Raw genomic sequence first — 18,382 nt, forward strand, 5'->3', positions numbered from 1 at the left:
ATATACTATGTAAATTAATAATATTAAAATATTAAATATAACTTAAAGAAATTTTTTAGATTTCTTTAAAAGATAACAAGAAATCATTGGTTTTAAATTTATGTAAATTTATAAAATTTATATTATTAAAATTATAAAAATTAATGTTTAAGATAATCATTGTTAAATATTAAATCTTTTCTTGCATGATTTTAGTCTCTCCACATTTAAGTGTTTATATTACTTTTACACATATATTTGCATATAATAAGGGTTGTAAAGCATGATTCAAAGTTTAAGGCTAAAGTGAAAGAAAATTTGCAAATCTGAAAGTTATAGAGCCAAATTATAAATCAACATCCGAGGGACTTAAATTATACTCCCTCCGTTTCAAAATAATATATATTATAGGATTTTCACACTTATTAAAAAACATATTAAAACATAGTTATTACTGCATAGTTTTTTTTTAATTTTATGTTTCTTATATTTATAAACCAAATAAGATTTTAAAAAATGTAATTAATGTTTTTGAAAACCACAATTTTTCATTATTAATTGACAAAAAGTACAATGAAAACATAAAAATACATCATTTTGAAACAAATTGTTTTGCTAGAAGATGGATCTTATTGAAACGGAGGGAGTAATAAGAATCGCAGATTGGATCCAAGCTTGGAGACGACATTGACTTCAATTTCCGGTGCAATGGCTGGAGAACCAGACGACAAGTGGAGCTTTGTGTAGTAGGCTTACCGGAGATCGTGGAACGTAGTCTCCGTTTGTTATCGCTCTCGTATACCGGCATGAGCTCAGTCAAGCTGCGGTTCGGTAAAGCTCTGGTTAGTTCAAGCTCCGGTCCAGCATGAACTCCGTTAAGCTCTGGTTTATCATCCTCTCCATTCCACTCGAATGAATCTTCCTCTGGAGAATCGTCAGAGCCTTGTCCATCTCTTCTCAATTATCTTATCTCTTGTTCAAGAACCATCGGTTTTTTACTTCAGGTGACGACTGAGAATGTGGTGGTGACTGTTACTCTACCGCTGCAGACGATGGCGTAGCAGCAAAATTGGCTGATTTGTTGCTTCAACTTAACCAGATCTTCTTTCAGGGTCTCTCTCTCTCTCTCTCTCTCTCCTCTCTTCTCTCTCTCTCTCTCTCTCTCTCTCTCTCTCTCTCTCTCTCTCTCTCTCTCTCTCTCTGATGTCCTTTAACTCTCCCAAACTTTAGTCCGTCCTTGGGACTGTTAAAATCTTGAAGAATCTGGGATGACTCCTCCAATGGTTGCGAATCAACCCATATGTCGTTATCAGAGCAAGGCCGCCAAAGAGACCTTGTCTACTTTCTCCAAGGTTTCTTCACAATATTCGAGTTTTAAATCAATTGGGACCAAACTTAAGAATCTTACTTTGCTAAATGTAGGGATTGTCGGGTCAAAAATGGAGTTTGCGAGTTTAATTGCATCTACCAGAGTCAAATTTCAGCTTTGTTTGAGAAACAAAAAGAGACACAAATTATCTCATTTGATGGTGATGAGTAAATATTGAGGTAGGATCACACACGTGTGAATAAGTTTTGAAGCCTAATCTTGTAACCCTTAGGAATTAGGGGTGTTCAATCCAGATATCCATATCGGTTCGTTATCAGAGCAAGGCCGCCAAAGAGGCCTCGTCTACTTTCTCCAAGGTCTCTTCACAATATTCGAGTTTTAAATCAATTGGGACCAAACTTAAGAATCTTACTTTTCTAAATGTAGGGATTGTAGGGTCAAAAATGGAGTTTGCGAGTTTAATTGCATCTACTAGAGTCAAATTTCAGCTTTGTTTCAGTAACAAAAAAGAGACAAATTATCTCATTTGATGGTGATGAGTAAATATTGAGGTAGGATCACACACTTGTGAATAAGTTTCGAAGTCTAATCTTGTAACCCATAGGAATCAGGGGTGTTCAACCAGATATCGGTTCGGTTTTGGTTTAGTTTTTTTCCGTTTTTCTGGTTAGTAAAATACAACTACCATTTTAAATCCATATTTACTGCGGTTCAGTTTATATACCGTCAGTTTTCATTTTATTCGGTTTTATACCAAAAAATAATTATTAGTTTGGGATCATATTGTAAAATTTTTTTAATAATTTTGTCATGATAGTCATTTCTTAAAAAATATTATATGTTTAAATAAATAAAAAAAACGATTCTACCATCTGATAAAATAATCAAATCCAGAATTAAATTCAAAGCTAAAAATTTTGAAAATAAAAATAGAAAAAAAAGAGGCATGGAAGAAAATTTTTTATACTCTTTCATATTTAGTGTTTATCAAAGTCATGCTTCTTCGATTGAACATAAAACTATGTTCGTTTATAGATAAATAAAAAGTTATGAAGAATTTTCACTAATTGTTGTCCATCAAATTTATAATCTTCATTTGAATTTAGTTAATGCTAAAATAAAGTAAAAAGATTAAAACTTAGAAAATAGAAACTTAGATTGCAATTATTACTTAATTATAGTTCAACTTTTTTACAAATTAGGGTTTTTTATTACTGTAAAAATATGGTAATAGTTATTAGCAAAAAATTAACTTATATAACAATTAGATTTTCATGAGTCATTATAAAATATATACATATTTACATGTTTCTACTTTTGATCGGTTTTGTTCGATTTATTCAGTTTAATCGGTTATAAACCAAACAATATTCAAATCTTACGGCTTTTATAAAATCATATCCAATCGGTTTGTATGGTATATATCAAAATCAAACCATGTTATCTATTTCGGTTCGGTTTTACCATATTGAACAACCCTACTTAGGATCATCTTTTGCTTCTGCATTTAGCAAGTTCTATGATCAAAATCTATGTTTTTTTAGGTCAAAAGGCTAAAAATGTCTTCAGATGTTTTTCTCACTTACTAGGTGTGTAATTTGCAAATTGATACTTCAAATAACCCAATTTCACAATTATAAACGTAACGCGACCCTCACCGAAAATGGACTCCAGGTTATGGAAGACTTTAAAGATTTGGCGGGGGCAAAAATATTAGCGTCTCATTCTCTCTTGCATGCAGAACTGAATTAATTAATTTATGGAGTGTATGAAAAATCTTTGACTATTCAGTGTTATGTTTGCTACGTACTGTTTTCAAGTGATAAATATGGTTTTGGGACTAAATGAATGGCATGCATTTAAAATACACCTAGATGAACTTCAAAAGTCTAAAAGAGAGTTTTGGTACTTCCGAGCTCAAGCAAATACCTAGGGCACATAACACAAACGCAAATGTTTTTTGCACTTAGTGCACGAAGTCAATCTTTCTATTTTATCCATATATGGATACAAAACCTCAATTTTAACTAACAAAATTTTAACAGAGCTTGTTTAAGTTAATGTTAATAAAAACTAAAAAAAAATTAGTACTAATATTAATGGAAAATTTTAGGATGGGGCACCTCCCACATCCCTTTTAGATAAAATACTGGTGGATGTTATTATTTAATATTCTAAGAAGAAATAATTCATTCAGAACTTAACTCCCAAAGTAAATGTAAGGGTCAATGGGCTTACTGGTCTTAGGTCTAGGTGAAAAGTTAAATTTAAGTGTCAAAAGGTGAAAAACAAAATCAGGTTGCTTGAAAAGTGAATACAACTCGAAATTACGAAGTTCAAAAAAGTTTTTAACCTTTTCCATAAATGGCGATTTCTTGAAGGTTAATATTTACTTTGAGTTCTAGAATTTCATACATCTACAAATTTGTCACCCCTCTTTTCCATAGATTTTAGGGCTAGAGAAAACTTTGAATGAACAATGCAATAAATGAACATACACGTCCATGCAAGCATATGTATCTATTTATCTTACTAAATAAAATATATGAGAAAGAAATTACCTGAATGGTATAAAACCAAATTCTAATTTTTTTTAATTTTTTAACTAATTTATTGTATAATAAATAATAGTCTGTAGCATATTTTTGACCTAACAGTTTCCATATAAGAACATTCACACAAAGTTTATGAGAACATTGTTAAAAAGAAGTTTCTGAGAACGGAGATTATATTTTAAAATATATACTAAAAGGAGTTTGTGGGAGAGTGATTTTTAGAGATTTTAAGAGTTTAAAGATAGTTGACAAAAACAAAAGAAGAATTTAAAGATATTATTGTTATTGGTTTAATGATTCTTTAAAGTCTTAAATCAAACTTTGTGATTATTTTTCTTAAATCTTTTGTTAGTGATGCAATGTTTTTGTAATTCATTTAAAAATATTTTATTATTTAAAAAGATAAGTATTTCTAGATGTTGCGATTTTATTAAATTTGTGTGTTACTGAAACAATGGTTTTTTACATTTGAACTCATTAATCACTATTTCAAAATACTATAGTCACACATTGTAGTCTCAAAGGTTAGATAACAAAATTATAGTTCCTCCGTTTCTTATTGTAAAATGTTTTAGAAAATATTTTTGTTTTAATTTATATGATATTTTGAATTTTTCTATGTAAAACTATTAAAACAATTGACTAAAATATTAAAATAACGTATAGTTTTTTTTATATTATTTTGTTCAGAACAACAATGATTAACTACTTTTTTATAATCAAGCGTTTTTAATAAAAATAATTTTTTTTCTTAATTTGTATGTTAATGCTAAAATATCTATTAAAAGCAAACGGAAGAAGTATATAAAAGAGATTGAACAATGACACCACAACTAAAATGACAAAACCTAGATGTTTGTTTGTATACATGTTACATGTCTTTCAAAAAGCTAAGACCATAGAAATAATTTTGTTGACATACTTAAATCAAAAAAGAAAAAAATTGTTGACATACCTCACTGTTAATGTTCATATATTCCATCCAACAAAACACATCATTCACGTACTAGTTGTATGGGAATTTTCTAGAATAATTACATAATTAAGTGACATAAACAATAATAAAGTTAATATGAATCTATGAAAATCTATAAAAGTTGTATAAATTCTATAAATCTGGATGAATATTCGTTAAATCCCAAATTTTTTTTTCCAACTCTTTTAAGATCTGTCAATTTTTAAAATCCACAAAATCTACATAAACTCACTTTTAAGTCTTAATATTCGATTAAACAATAACTAAAATATTTTACTCCAGAAAATCAGCAATTACTGTATCAAAAATACTGTATCAAAAATTATATTTGGTTGGCAGTAAGAGCATCTCTAACCCTAGTTCATTTTTTACTTTTGCTTCATTTTAAAGTAGGTTTTGTTTGTCATAAAAAAAAAAGAAGTAGGTTTTGTTCCAATCCCACTTCAATTATTTCTTCAAAATGAAGCCATGAATAGTTTTGCTTCAAATTTGAAGATCCACTGTGCATATCTTCATTTTTTTAAGATGGATTTTTCTAATCGTAAACTGGTCCTCAACTTTTATTTACTCTTATCTTTTGCCTAAATAAATTATATAGGTCAATAATATCCAATTAATTTTAAAATTTTGACTATTATTTTTATATAATCAGATGTTTATATCGAAGAGCATATGAATATCTGATGTTAAGAACTTTTTAACTCGATTTAAAAGAATCAAAGATGAATAATGTTATTCTTGTACTTCTTAACACTTTTGTTAATCACTTATAGAAAATTATACATATGGTGTTTTTTTACAAATTAAGATGTTTTGTGTTTGTTTATTCATGTTATATAATAAATTTCTTATATTAAAATGTTTAATTTATATGAAATAAAAATTGTGTTGGATTATTGTTAAAACAAAATATTTAGGTAAATTAAGTAAAGATGAAAAAGTATAAAATTGTTATTAGTAATTAGTGATAAAGTGGAGATAGAATATACTTGGAATATTCTTTTTACAAAAAAGAAATGAAGTAAACTATTGGAGTGAATGTTGTTTCATTTTTTTTTTCATTTTGAAGAAAATGTATTTTTGAATATAAAAATGAAGCCAACCATTGGAGATGCTCTAAGGTTGGACACTGATAGGATATCCGGGGTTTTCAAAGTATTTGTGATTTACTTCATATGTTATGGATATCTAATTTTTTTATTTGCTTTGCTTTGAAAAAATACGGATATTCAGAAAAATGGATATCCGAAAATAAATAGATATTTTTGGATATTAACGAACATTTACAGATACCTCATCTATTTTGATTAATACAAATAATCTTAAAAATTCGATATATATTTTTTCTGTAAAATAATTTTTTTGCATGATATATAAATAAAAATTAAAAGAAGTAGTGAATCTACATATTTTGTAAGTATTTTAAATTTAGTTAACGATTATAATAACAGAAAACTTAAGAAATAATTATAGTTGTCATAATTTTTCTCTGCTTTTTATATAATATTTTTATATAAGTAATAATGTGAATAAAAATTTCAAATTATATGTTAAAATAATAATTATATAATTTTATACTTTTGAAAATTTAAATATAATCAAGATATACATGTATTTATATATTATCGATTCAGAGTGGATATTCGCTTTCCAAAATATTAATATTTGTGATTTATTTTGATTTTGATGAATATTAATTTTTAATATTTGTTTTGCTTCAAAACTTTACGGATAACAAAAAATTTCGGATCGAATCAAGACGAATAATGAATCGAATTAAATTTAAAGGATAAAATATTCAGTCCTAGCTAGATGGAGATTTGTGACTAACTGTTAAAACGTGTGTAAATAAACGCTACACAATATAACAATATTGTAGTTGGACTGAAAACTTCAAGTAAATATTTTCACTGTTTTTTTTTGGTAGATGATTTTTTGTTCCAGATTATACGAAGTTCTGATTCTTTATGTAAAATTTATTGATTTTATGTTATGGCCTTTTATACTGTGCATATTACTTTTTCTATTAGTTAAATTATGAATAGATAGATATTTATGATGTTTGGTTTGAAATATATAAAAGTAACGTTTTCTTAATTTATATTGCAAATTTAAAGTGTATGTAAAAAGAATGGAGGAAGTATTCAGAGTAACTTTTAGTTCACAAATCTACCGGGTTAATTAAACTGAACAATTTACTATGGTTTCGATTTGTAGGCGTGATTAAAAGCGAAAACCTAGTTGGGAAATGGGAAGAGAGATGATTTGACAAAAACAAGACACTGTTTGGTTTCAGAGACTTCCTTTAAGCATCAAAACATAATCAAAAGCGAAGCCTCTTGAGTTACTGCAAATAGAGAATATTATTACTCTTTGCGACTTGTCAGTTTTCAGATATTCTTCTCACTCGTACATATTATTTTCACGGTAAACAATGCCTTAAATAAGAAACCCTGATTGGACTTTGATCTGACTCTACTTCACTCTTTCTAATTCTTTATTTTCAGTCATCATGTCTCTCTAACCCTTAACCTCATTAATTCCAAACACGCTTTGTGTGTTGCATTTTCTCACATCTTTGAACATTGAATATGTTTTTTTTTTCTAAAACTAGGAGGAGTTACTTTTTTTTTTTCAGCAACGAGTGGCTATTCATGATAACGATAACTATATATTAGTGACATGTTACATACAACAACATCATATAAGTATAACATTTTTTATGCTATAACATTATGAGCAAATTTTTTATTTTCTGTCAAAAAACGTTATTTGCCTATTTTGCTCAAGCAAACTGCTCGATCACATCACAGGTATCTTGATTATAAAAGAGTATTCGCCTATTTATTTATTTGCTAAACATATTTTCTATTTCTAATTCACTTTTATGAACGTCCACTTCTCAATTGTTTTCTTAATAATCTTTTGTTTAGAAACTACTTTCGTTTTTTACAAACTACGTTCTTGTATCTATCTTATTAAAACAGAAACATTCTGTTGGACCTAACATTTATTTTGTAAATTTTTAAATTAAATACACCTTTATACTTTATAGTTAAACATACATTAAATCACTAATGTTCTTTTCTTTATACTACTATCCATGTTTCCAAACAATATACTTATTTCTTTATAATACTATCAATGTTTCCAAACAATATACTTATTTCTTCATACTACTATCAATGTTTCCAAACAATATATTTTTTATACTACGATCAATGTTTCCAAATAATACAATAATTAATCTTAATTATTTTATATCTATCATTTTCTCTTTAAATTTTGTAGAAACATCATAATTTCATAAATTGCAAAATAGTGAACTTTAAAATTTTGATTATAAGATTACAAATTATGAAACTTTTACAATTTAAAATCCAATTAGATTACATATCGGTCATCCATCAATTCAATCGATTAGTCTCGGGTTTTAGTGATTTTTTAATATGAATATTTTAAAAACATAAATTGAATTGTCAGATCTCCGGATTAACCGGTATAATCACAATCGGGTTGAATTTAAAAATACTGATTTAAATACAAAAATATTTTAAATACACACTCTTTAAAAATTACCAAAATATTTGTTAAATTATTAGTAAAAATTTTCATCGTAAAATATCCCGCGCTTCAAAAACGCGGGTCAAAATCTAGTTTCTTTTTAAAACTAGTGTTCTGGTAAAAAAAATTTTTGGTGAAAGCGTTCTTCTATGTTGCACTTTAATTCGTCGACTGTAATAAATCTTAGTATTATATATGTGATATTCAGTCGCGGACCCAGGATTAGTTTTTACCTGGATCAAACCATGAAAAAAAAGTTTAAAATGCCAACTGTGGAATTTGAAACTGGGTTTAGGAGTGTCATCTAGAGCATTTTACCAACAAAAACCTAGTGATATTTCTTTGTTCATCCATACAAAACTAAGATTTATCCATATTTAAGGTGTGTCATGTGACACCCTTTCTTCTCAAGTGGGTCCGCCACTACTCTTTCTTCTCAAGTGGGTCCGCCACTGGTGATATTGTGATCTCCTCCAACAAAATCTTATTATATATTTCTTCTCCAAACTTGTAGTAGCAATTGATTGGTTTCCCTTTCTAAGAATTTAGAGAACTAACTGTCTTTTTGTTTTTTTTTGGGTCAAAATTAGAGAACTAAATGTCTAACTTAAAATAAGCACTTTTGAAACTTTAAATAAACACATTAAAACAAAGGAAGTTATATGATTGGGTTGTTTGAATTAAATCTAGAATAACTTTTTTTTTTTGAACTAAAAAATCTAGAATAACTTGCACAATAGAAGTGTTTGACCCAAAAAAAAAAGGAATAACTTGCACAATAGTCTTTAAGTATTCTCTGATTTGATCTCCAATGAGTACAATTTGTCTGGCTATTATCAAAAAGAAAAAGAAAAAGAGGAGCGTGCATCTAGATTGCGATAAAACTAGAGTTGGAAAAAAGAAGACGAAGATGTGATCAAGTGTGAAAAGTATTGGAGTAGTCTCTGAATTAATAATGTCGATGCTGGGCATTGACAAGATAACTCTGTAGCTCTCAACATTAAGAACCATCACTTCCTCTGCCACCAATTTCACGTTTACCCACACATATGCACATATACAAACAAAGATTTGTTTAGACAGTTGATATAAACAAACTGTGGTTATAACATGTTTTTTGGATAGTTGTGCTTGTTGAAGTTTGGTTGAAGTTAAAACTGTTCGAGTGATACCAAATTCATCCGGTATATATTTAATACATACTTTACAATTTATAATGAAACAAATTCAAAGTCCTTGAGAAATTTTAGTTGTTTTGGAGTTAACCTTTTTCTTGTCTTCTCTATTTGACCGGTTTAGTTAGCACACTTGTAAATATAAATAATGTATGTAAGCTATTAAATCTATCGGAAAAAATATACTAACTTATTTGAAATAGTTATAAGCTCACTATACATTATAAAATAAACAGTAATTTCAGATCCAAATGGTTCCCTATTATTTATATACTTAATGGTGTGTCATACTAAACCTTTTTAACAATAAGAAGCACGTTTTCTTTTTATTCTTCAATATACATATGTGTTTTTGTATAAATTCAGTTTACCTTGGTTTTAACATTTTCATTTACCTATGTCTATACATAAGTTATTCTTTTATATATATATATAAATATGTCACTTTACTCTGTTGAAAATCAAAAACCCATGCAAGAATTAGAGAGTGACTAGAGAACTACTTTGTCTTCTCTTTGTTACTTCTTCAAAAGCTATACATATGATCTCTGCCTCTTTTACCTGCGATGAGTTTTGCATAACTTTCACAAAAATCCTCGAAAATCACTAAAAGCTAAATCTTCTCTTTTCCCCAACCAAAGAACAAAACTCCAAATCCGTTTCAGATAAAAGAAAATCTCAAATCCCTTTTCACCATATCTTTCACATACCAAAAGCCTAAACATCAAAATGGAAACAAATATGTTCATCAACAACCCATCTGCACACCTACCTTTCTCTTACACCTTCACCAGTAGCAGCAACAGTAGCACAACCACTAGCACAACCACAGATTCAACCTCCGGTCAGTGGATGGACGGTCGGATTTGGAGCAAGCTACCTCCTCCGCTTCTTGACCGTATCATTGCTTTCCTTCCACCTCCAGCGTTTTTCCGGTCACGTTGCGTCTGCAAGAGGTTCTACGGTCTGCTTTTCTCCCACACTTTCCTCGAGATATATCTACAACTACTTCCTCCACGACACAACTGTTTCCTCTTCTTCAAACACAAAACCCTCAAAAGCTACATCTACAAGAGAGGAGGAGGAGGAGGAGCAAACGATGATGGTTCCAATAAAGCTGAAGGCTTCTTGTTTGACCCTAATGAGATCAGATGGTATCGTCTCTCTTTCCCTTACATCCCTTCAGGGTTCTATCCTTCAGGATCATCAGGAGGGTTAGTGAGTTGGGTCTCCGAAGAAGCTGGTCTTAAAACCATTCTCTTATGTAACCCTCTTGTTGGATCCGTGAGTCAGTTGCCACCAATGTCAAGGCCAAGGCTGTTCCCTTCAATAGGTCTCTCGGTAACTCCAACTTCCATTGATGTTACCGTCGCCGGAGACGACCTCATATCTCCCTACGCCGTGAAAAACCTCTCCTCCGAGAGTTTCCACGTCGACGCCGGCGGGTTCTTCTCCCTTTGGGCGATGGCTTCTTCTCTGCCGCGGCTTTGTAGCTTGGAATCAGGTAAGATGGTTTACGTGGGAGGCAAGTTTTATTGTATGAACTATAGCCCTTTCAGCGTTTTGTGCTATGAGGTTACGGGGAACCATTGGATAAAGATTCAAGCTCCGATGAGGAGGTTTCTCCGGTCTCCGAGCTTGTTAGAGAGCAAAGGAAGGCTTGTTCTCGTGGCTGCCGTTGAGAAAAGCAAGCTTAACGTTCCCAAAAGCCTTAGGCTTTGGAGTTTGCAGCAAGACAACGCCACGTGGGTTGAGATCGAAAGGATGCCTCAGCCGCTCTACACGCAGTTTGCAGTGGAGGAAGGCGGGAAAGGGTTCGAGTGTGTCGGAAACCAAGAGTTTGTAATGATTGTGTTGAGAAGGGCTTCGTTGCAGTTGCTGTTTGATATGGTGAGGAAGAGTTGGTTGTGGGTCCCACCGTGTCCATACTCCGGTGGCAGCAGCGTTGGCGTTGGATCAGGTGGTTCGGAGGGAGAGGTGCTGCAGGGTTTTGCTTATGACCCGGTACTTACTACACCGGTAGTTACTCTTCTTGATCAGTTAGCACTTCCATATCCTGGAGCCTGTTAGATTTAGGCTTTTAGTCAAGAAAATATGTGCCGTTTCCACATCAGGCGTTAAGACTGCTTGTTGCTTTTATAAAATTATGTTGCATTATGAAAAAACTATGTTGCTTTATCTTATTCCTTTGTAATCCACTGTCTGTTTGTAGTAAGATTATATTTCTAAATGTTTAATCTTTGAGAACGGCTCGCTAGTTCTCTCCAGTCCATTAGACGGTGCTCCATGCCCATATGGTACCACCTCCTTTGGTTTACTTCTCGTTTAATTTCTGATACAGAAGACTATAAAAGTACGAGGTTAGTTTTTTAACTTTTTTACTAAACCAATGAACTTGGTCTAGTAATCTCTCTCTCTAACAACTTCAAGAGAGAGAGATGTTCTTCATGGCTTCTTCACCCATCACCCATGGTGAATGGATCTTCCTCCCATGGTTTCTTAACTGCTTGGTCCATTAAATATTGGCTGATTTCTTTAACTCCAGATCCCTTGAGTCCTGATATCATAAAGTACCTAGAACACAAAATGTAAAGAGTTTGTTTTTAGATACAATTTAATCCCCGTTCCTTGTTTTGAAACTTAGTCTATCTTTCATAGGCTGGAATATTTTGGAACTCCTCAGCAACCTTAAACAGATCTTTCTTCTCAACCAAATCAACATTGTTCATACATAAAATGCGTTTTTGGGCTTTGATTAGATCAGCTTTTTCCCTTTAGAATTTAGCATATAAATATTTTGGATGTGACTAATTTCTTTTTGTTGCAATATAGCCTTGGCTTTAATTTTTTGGTTCTAAATTCATTTTTGAAAGTTAAATCATGATTGTTTCATAAAAAGGTTTTACAAATTAGAAAAAATGCATGTCCACAATCTTTACAACCCTTTATAATCAAATCCCATATTTACAACCTTTCCAATCAATCCCTTTGTTTCGGATTTACTCCAAATATTTTTTGACCCACATTACCAATTTCTTGGTTCAAATGACTAGGACATACAAATGAAGTTCACTTTAGTTTGAGACGGAGTAATAGATGTTGCATGTATGGTTTATGTAAAGGATGTCACTTTTTTACTTTGGGCTAAATACTATAAACATGATGTAAACATTTCGGGTGAATCTCTTTTATATAATAAACAATTTTTAGAACAAAAACCTTTGTAAATAACATCCCTGAGATCTCTAAAAACTCACCAGTCTAATAACTTAGATTCAAATCACAAGTTCAGCTTCTGAAAAACCTGAATAAATGTGAGCGAAGAGTTGTAACAAAAGCCCATCATCATCCTCTTCTTGGATGGTTTCTTCAGAGACACAGGTTTGGTTTGGTGTCAAAACTCTAAAATGCCATCCGCCCAGCAAGCCTACTCTCTGAGATTCGTCTGTCTATAGCTTCATTTATCGAGTTCATCTGCAACCATTTCAAAACAGCAAACCCCGGTTCTCAGCAAAAAGAAAAAAAGAAAGTTGGTCGAAGGCTATAAAGAGTTTTCTTTTTATTATTTCCTCGAGAGAGTGACTGTGCAAAGGTACCAAACTTTGCATACTTTAATGAAATATAAAAAAATATCTGACCTGGTTTGAAACCAAACCTGCTGAGTAATGATCTTGGGGAACCAATCACCAAATTTTAAATATAATACAAGAGGAAAGAGGATACACAATGAAGAGCAAGCAGATACAAACACACTTTTTTCTTTACTAGTTGATGCAAGTACTATCGCAAGCTACTAGATATACCATTCTAAAATCAATAATTAAACATGCTTGCTTTTGTTGTCTATGTCGTTATTTCTCATATTCTAAGGGAAGAAACAATAAACTGAAATAATAAAAGGTACCTCTCAGCACAGAAACAATAGGCTCTGGAGTTAAAGAAGAAGAAGTATAAACAAAAAGCCTACCGAATGGGTTAGACGTACAAAGCAAACTTTCCTTTTTTAACTTTAAAAGGAAAAAATCAGAACTTACCTGGCTGGTTTCATCATGCATCTTGTATTTCGGTAAGGACATTCTTCTTTCTTCCTGCAAATACAGTCACATCGGGTCGAGTCAGATCAAATGAGTCTTTCAATACAAAACGTATAGGAGGAAACTAACCATAGACATTGCTTCATCATCCCATACAAGATAGACCTCATTAGGCTGAGAGCTAGGAGCTTTATTTGCAATCACAGGAGGTGGACCGATTGAAGGACCACTAGTGTCTGGACCAGAAGCATACGAATGAGGATTAGTCCCACCACCCACTACAACCAAAACATAAAAGAGAGATTAAGTTTCAAAACACAAAACAAGCTGAGTAAATCTAAGCAATCGATTCCTAGAAAACTAAAGACTGAACCTGGAAAAGAGTTATTAGGCGGATATGGGTTCACTGATCCTACGGGAAGGGGAGCAGAAAAAGGTGAAGCTTGGGAAGGAGTGATGCTATTCACAACAGGGAACAGAGGTTGAGAAACCGGCATTGCGGGAGATGATGAAGGATTTACTGGAGTGACTCCATTGACTAGATGAGATGGTGTTGGCACAGTCATCCCCATACCATGAACAGGAAAGAGCTGTTGCGGTTGATACCCTAAATGGGCAGGTGGATGAACAGAGACCGCTGGATTATGTGGATACCATTGTTGTGGGCGAGGAGGAGGCATAGGCCACCCAGGACCAGGAGGACGCATAGGACCAGCAGGATAATACCTGTTAACAAAAATTTATTTAACATGATCAGAAGTGATAATATATTACGATATCTCAGATAAGGAAACAGTAGTGGACCAGTTCTTCTAAGACAGTTCAATATTGGAACAATCTTAAGAACGAACTAAGAAAACAAAGAAACTTGTGGATCATATTTGGTCAAATTTTAGAACCAGAGAACCAAAAAGTTGCTATAGAAGAAAAGGAAAAGTCGTTCCCCATGGATCAGATACAGAGACAACATCCTATCAGATACAGAGACAACATCCTAAGACTCAGAAAAAAAAGAGAATTATAGTGTATTTAGGACATACATAGGTCGCACAGCAGCAGGGACTTGTTGAGGTTGATATACCATTCCGTATGGTCTAGGAACTGCAGCACCAAGAGGGGCGGAAGGAATCTCAACTTTTGCAACTTTGGCTGCCGACTCTTCATCTGCAAAAAAAAAAAAACACAACGTCAATACACAATTAATGCAAAATAAAGAAGAGGTGATGAACAATAGGCACTAGGTGAAGAGACAAAACAAAATTTCTGCATTTATTCTCTTATATAATAGCTGATAACAATACATCTTGGCTCCTTACCTTCTTCTCCGTAGTGAGCAGCCAAGACATCAGGTGGAATTCCTTGCATTCCGTATACTTCAATATCGGTTGAATCTCGACCGTCTTTAGCATTAGGAACCCTATTGCAAAAACATATCAAAGTTAGAGCAGTGTATGAAATCAGAAGATGTGACAACTATAACATTATGCAGCCATGACAAGAACTCAATTACCCTTTTTTATATATAAACTCATCTTATCTATTATGTCTCCAAACTGAATTGACTTACTTAAAAAAAATTCAATCAATCAAAAGAGTGTTTCTTTCCAATGATTTGCACACAAATTAGGGTTTATAACCAGAATTTAAACCAAACCCCTGAAAGAGCTAAATGCAATAAAGATTCAATTAGGCGATTAACAGAAATCAAAGGGAGATACTTTGTGACGTTCTCTTTATGAACTTGAAGGACATGAATGACCATGCCGCTAGCAGTGGAGAGCTTCTTGTGGCAGGCATGGCACTTGAAGTGTTTGGCTTTCTGGTGCTGCACTAGAATCTTCTCGTCCTCGAACTCTCTGTCGCAGTAATAGCACCACACCTTCTCCGCCGTTCTCTTCTTCTTCTTCCCCATCACGATTGATCGGTTCTAGTTTCTCTTCTTCTTCTTCTGCTCGCTAGGGTTTCTCTGTTCGCACAATCGATTTCTTTCTCTTCTGCAATCTCCACAATTCTCTGTCGTCTTTATTTATAAAGAGTATTTTTCGGGGCCAATTTACAATTCTTAGCTTTTTATGTGGGCCAAATTGTTATTTTTACTCTTTTTCTCTCTCTCTTTTGAGTAACTAACGTATCTATTCTATCAGATCAGGAACATTTTTTTTTTTGGAACATGAACTATATTGATATAGATTTATTCTAGCTATTATTTTTTTATTTAAAGATAAAATATAATATATATATATATATCACTTTTATTACAATTAATATGATACATTTTCATTTGATCTATAACTTAAAACAGAAAATATACACGTCCTTATTTTTGGTGGCAATCCCAGAAAAAAAATTATGTGGGTTCAAAATGGTTCACATAGTTGTTGTTGAGGAGAATCAAACTTGTCTTTTGAAGGTTCAGTATTGTACTATCTAACCAACTAACCCACAGATGATTAGTGGAAATAGCCCACAAATTAAATTTTTATTACTTTTCGTGGTGTCAATTGACACCATTAGTCTTCAACTAGGTCCGCCACTGTTTTTGGGTTAGAATCTAGTATTCTTTTAAAACAAAAACATGATTTATTGATAAATGTTATGTTCAACTATTTATTTTATTTATTTCAGAAACTATGTTATCAAATTAAACTAATATTAAACATAAATATAATTACAAAAACTTAAATTAAAAATTAAAATCTCAAATAAGAAACAAAAATATACCCGCCTTTGAAAAGGCGGATCATAATCTTATTTTATACAAATTAAAACAGAAACATTGGATTGGACCCAATTTTTTTAAGTTTTAAACTAAATACATCCAACTATATAGTTAAAGAAAATTGGACTGAGTAGCCATGAGATAAAATGTAATTAGGTATCTAACAAAAAAAACACACCCTCCACTATTACTACAATATGTACTATATTACCCTTTTTCCGGTTAATACATGCACAAACTTCTTTTTATTCACTTACATACAAGCATCACTTCTTCCAATCCACTATCATTTTTTGTAAAAAAAATATCAATCATTTGGATCTCTATCTATCATCGTAGCAATTATCATCACTGCTCTTAATTATTAACCAATTTCCCTTCAAAACCACAATTTCCTTGTTATCAATCAGCGCCTATTACGTCATAACCACCACTTGTCTGTATCGTAAGTTCCTAGTTGTACTATGTTATTTGAATAATATGTACAATGATATTTCTTTGTTACTATTCTATTTAGTAATACTTCATATTATGAATTATTTGTATATTTTGATATTTGGATTAGGGTTTATATTTTTTATGGTTTAGTGATTAGTGTTTTAAGTTTATCTTATGGAATATTTAGATTGACGTTGGGATAAACACTACCTCTTCTTTACGAAAATAGACATTTCAAAATTTGAATAATATATACTATACTATTTATTTTATTATTATTCGATTTTGATAATGCTTCACATTGTATAATATCTGCATATTTGATTTTATGTTAGGGTTTATATTTTTCAGGATTTAGTGATTTTTTTTGTATTTAGTTTATGGAAGATTTAGGTTGATGTTGGTATAAACATTACTTCATTCCCTGCAATTATATACATTTCAAAATTTGAACAATATGTACTATGTTATTCGTTTGTTACTATTATATTTTGATAATGTTTTATATTATGTACTATTTACATATTTTAATATTTGAGTTAAGATTTATATTTTTAGGATTTAATGATTACTGTTTTGGATTTAGTTTATAAACAGATTAGGTTTACGTTGGGTTTAGTTTTGTTAATTTTAGACATTCATAATATATTAATATATTCAAATAATTTTATACTTTCACTAATATAAACTATGTCAGTTAGCATGTACTATTCTATTTATATATTATCAATATAATAACTATCATAGTCGGTGCCATAACCACCACTTCTGGGAAAAAAATGGTGTACTTGAACCAGATCAAGATAGGGATCCTTATCCCTGGCTGATTTGGTACATCTGGAAGGTTCGTAATGATAAATTCTTTAGGGGCATAGACAGAGATCCTCTAGAACTAGTTCGATATGCTGAGAGTGAATGTCAAGCTTGGTTTAAAGCCAATGAAACGATACCACCAGTTGTACAAGAAAGTAATGTAGAGGAAACCCAAGTCATAAGCTTGGGCAACATTTGTTTACTGGATGGATCTTGGACATCTCAGGCTCAATTTAGTGGGTGTGGATGAGTCTGGTTGGACAGCGGGGGAAACACGCAACTCATGGGAACACAGAACTTCCCCAGAAAAGAATCAGCTCTGCACTCAGAAGTGGAAGCACTACGATGGGCGATGGAGAATATGCTTCAGCATTCAACTTGTCAGAACTTTGGAACGGACATCAAGGATTTGATTGCTATGATCAAGGAACCTCAAGACTGGCCAAGTTTTGCTACGGAACTAGAGAGGATAGAGACACTGATTATATGCTTCCCAGATTTCAAGATCTCCTATATTCCTAGAGCGCGGAATTAGATTTCAGATTTCTTAGCTAAGACAGCTAGATCCTTCCATAAGAAGTTACTTTTTGTTGGTTGTTCTATTCCGGTCTAGTTACCCAGACCACCTCAAGCTTGAGTAATAGAATAACCGTTTGTCATAAAAAAAAACCACCACTAACAACATTTTTTATTTTATTTTTTATTTAAATGACCAACATTTTGATGTGCTATTATTTAAAGAAATGAAAAAAATGTTATCAAATCTAATTATGTCAAATTATATGCTATGTTCTTAATT

The 18,382-nt window shown here is 31.7% G+C and overlaps 2 protein-coding genes across 4 annotated transcripts; one reads left to right on the top strand and one right to left on the bottom strand.

Moving 5' to 3' along the window:
- Nucleotides 1–10,178: 10,178 nt before the first annotated feature.
- LOC108823013 (protein UNUSUAL FLORAL ORGANS) lies at nt 10,179–11,699 on the top strand. The gene has a single exon (XM_018596239.2). It carries the CDS (start codon nt 10,309–10,311, stop codon nt 11,647–11,649), a length of 1,341 nt encoding a protein of 446 aa, XP_018451741.1. The 5' UTR covers nt 10,179–10,308; the 3' UTR covers nt 11,650–11,699.
- Nucleotides 11,700–11,733: 34 nt separating this feature from the next.
- Nucleotides 11,734–15,627, bottom strand: LOC130494239 (protein SUPPRESSOR OF FRI 4-like). 3 transcript variants are annotated; one of them, XR_008939571.1, is made up of 8 exons: nt 15,332–15,627; nt 14,930–15,030; nt 14,654–14,777; nt 13,987–14,339; nt 13,743–13,891; nt 13,614–13,667; nt 12,884–13,053; nt 11,734–12,153 (listed from the first exon to the last, which is right to left on the bottom strand). XR_008939571.1 is itself a non-coding variant. In XM_056996056.1 (7 exons), the coding sequence occupies exons 1-7, from the start codon at nt 15,523–15,525 to the stop codon at nt 12,982–12,984; spliced, it is 1,047 nt and encodes a 348-aa protein (XP_056852036.1). In that variant the 5' UTR covers nt 15,526–15,627; the 3' UTR covers nt 12,751–12,981. The 3 variants fall into 3 exon arrangements, 2 of the variants coding, with proteins under 2 accessions (XP_056852036.1, XP_056852035.1); XM_056996056.1 differs by lacking the exon at nt 11,734–12,153 and having other exon boundaries at nt 12,751–13,053; XM_056996055.1 differs by lacking the exon at nt 11,734–12,153 and having other exon boundaries at nt 12,751–13,667.
- Between the last annotated feature and the right edge of the window lie 2,755 nt (nt 15,628–18,382).

Source organism: Raphanus sativus, unplaced genomic scaffold, assembly GCF_000801105.2.
Source record: "Raphanus sativus cultivar WK10039 unplaced genomic scaffold, ASM80110v3 Scaffold0114, whole genome shotgun sequence".
Classification (NCBI taxonomy): Eukaryota; Viridiplantae; Streptophyta; class Magnoliopsida; order Brassicales; family Brassicaceae; genus Raphanus; species Raphanus sativus.

Excerpts from the sequence above, each read along its gene's own strand:
- LOC108823013 (XM_018596239.2), top strand. The coding sequence starts at position 10,309 with ATGGAAACAAATATGTTCATCAACAACCCATCTGCACACCTACCTTTC.
- LOC130494239 (XM_056996055.1), bottom strand. The coding sequence starts at position 15,525 with ATGGGGAAGAAGAAGAAGAGAACGGCGGAGAAGGTGTGGTGCTATTAC. Across the intron at positions 14,340-14,653 it reads CCTGCTGCTGTGCGACCTAT|GTATTATCCTGCTGGTCCTA; the intron begins GTATGTCCTAAA and ends TTTTGTTAACAG. Across the intron at positions 13,668-13,742 it reads ATGATGAAGCAATGTCTATG|GAAGAAAGAAGAATGTCCTT; the intron begins GTTAGTTTCCTC and ends CTGTATTTGCAG.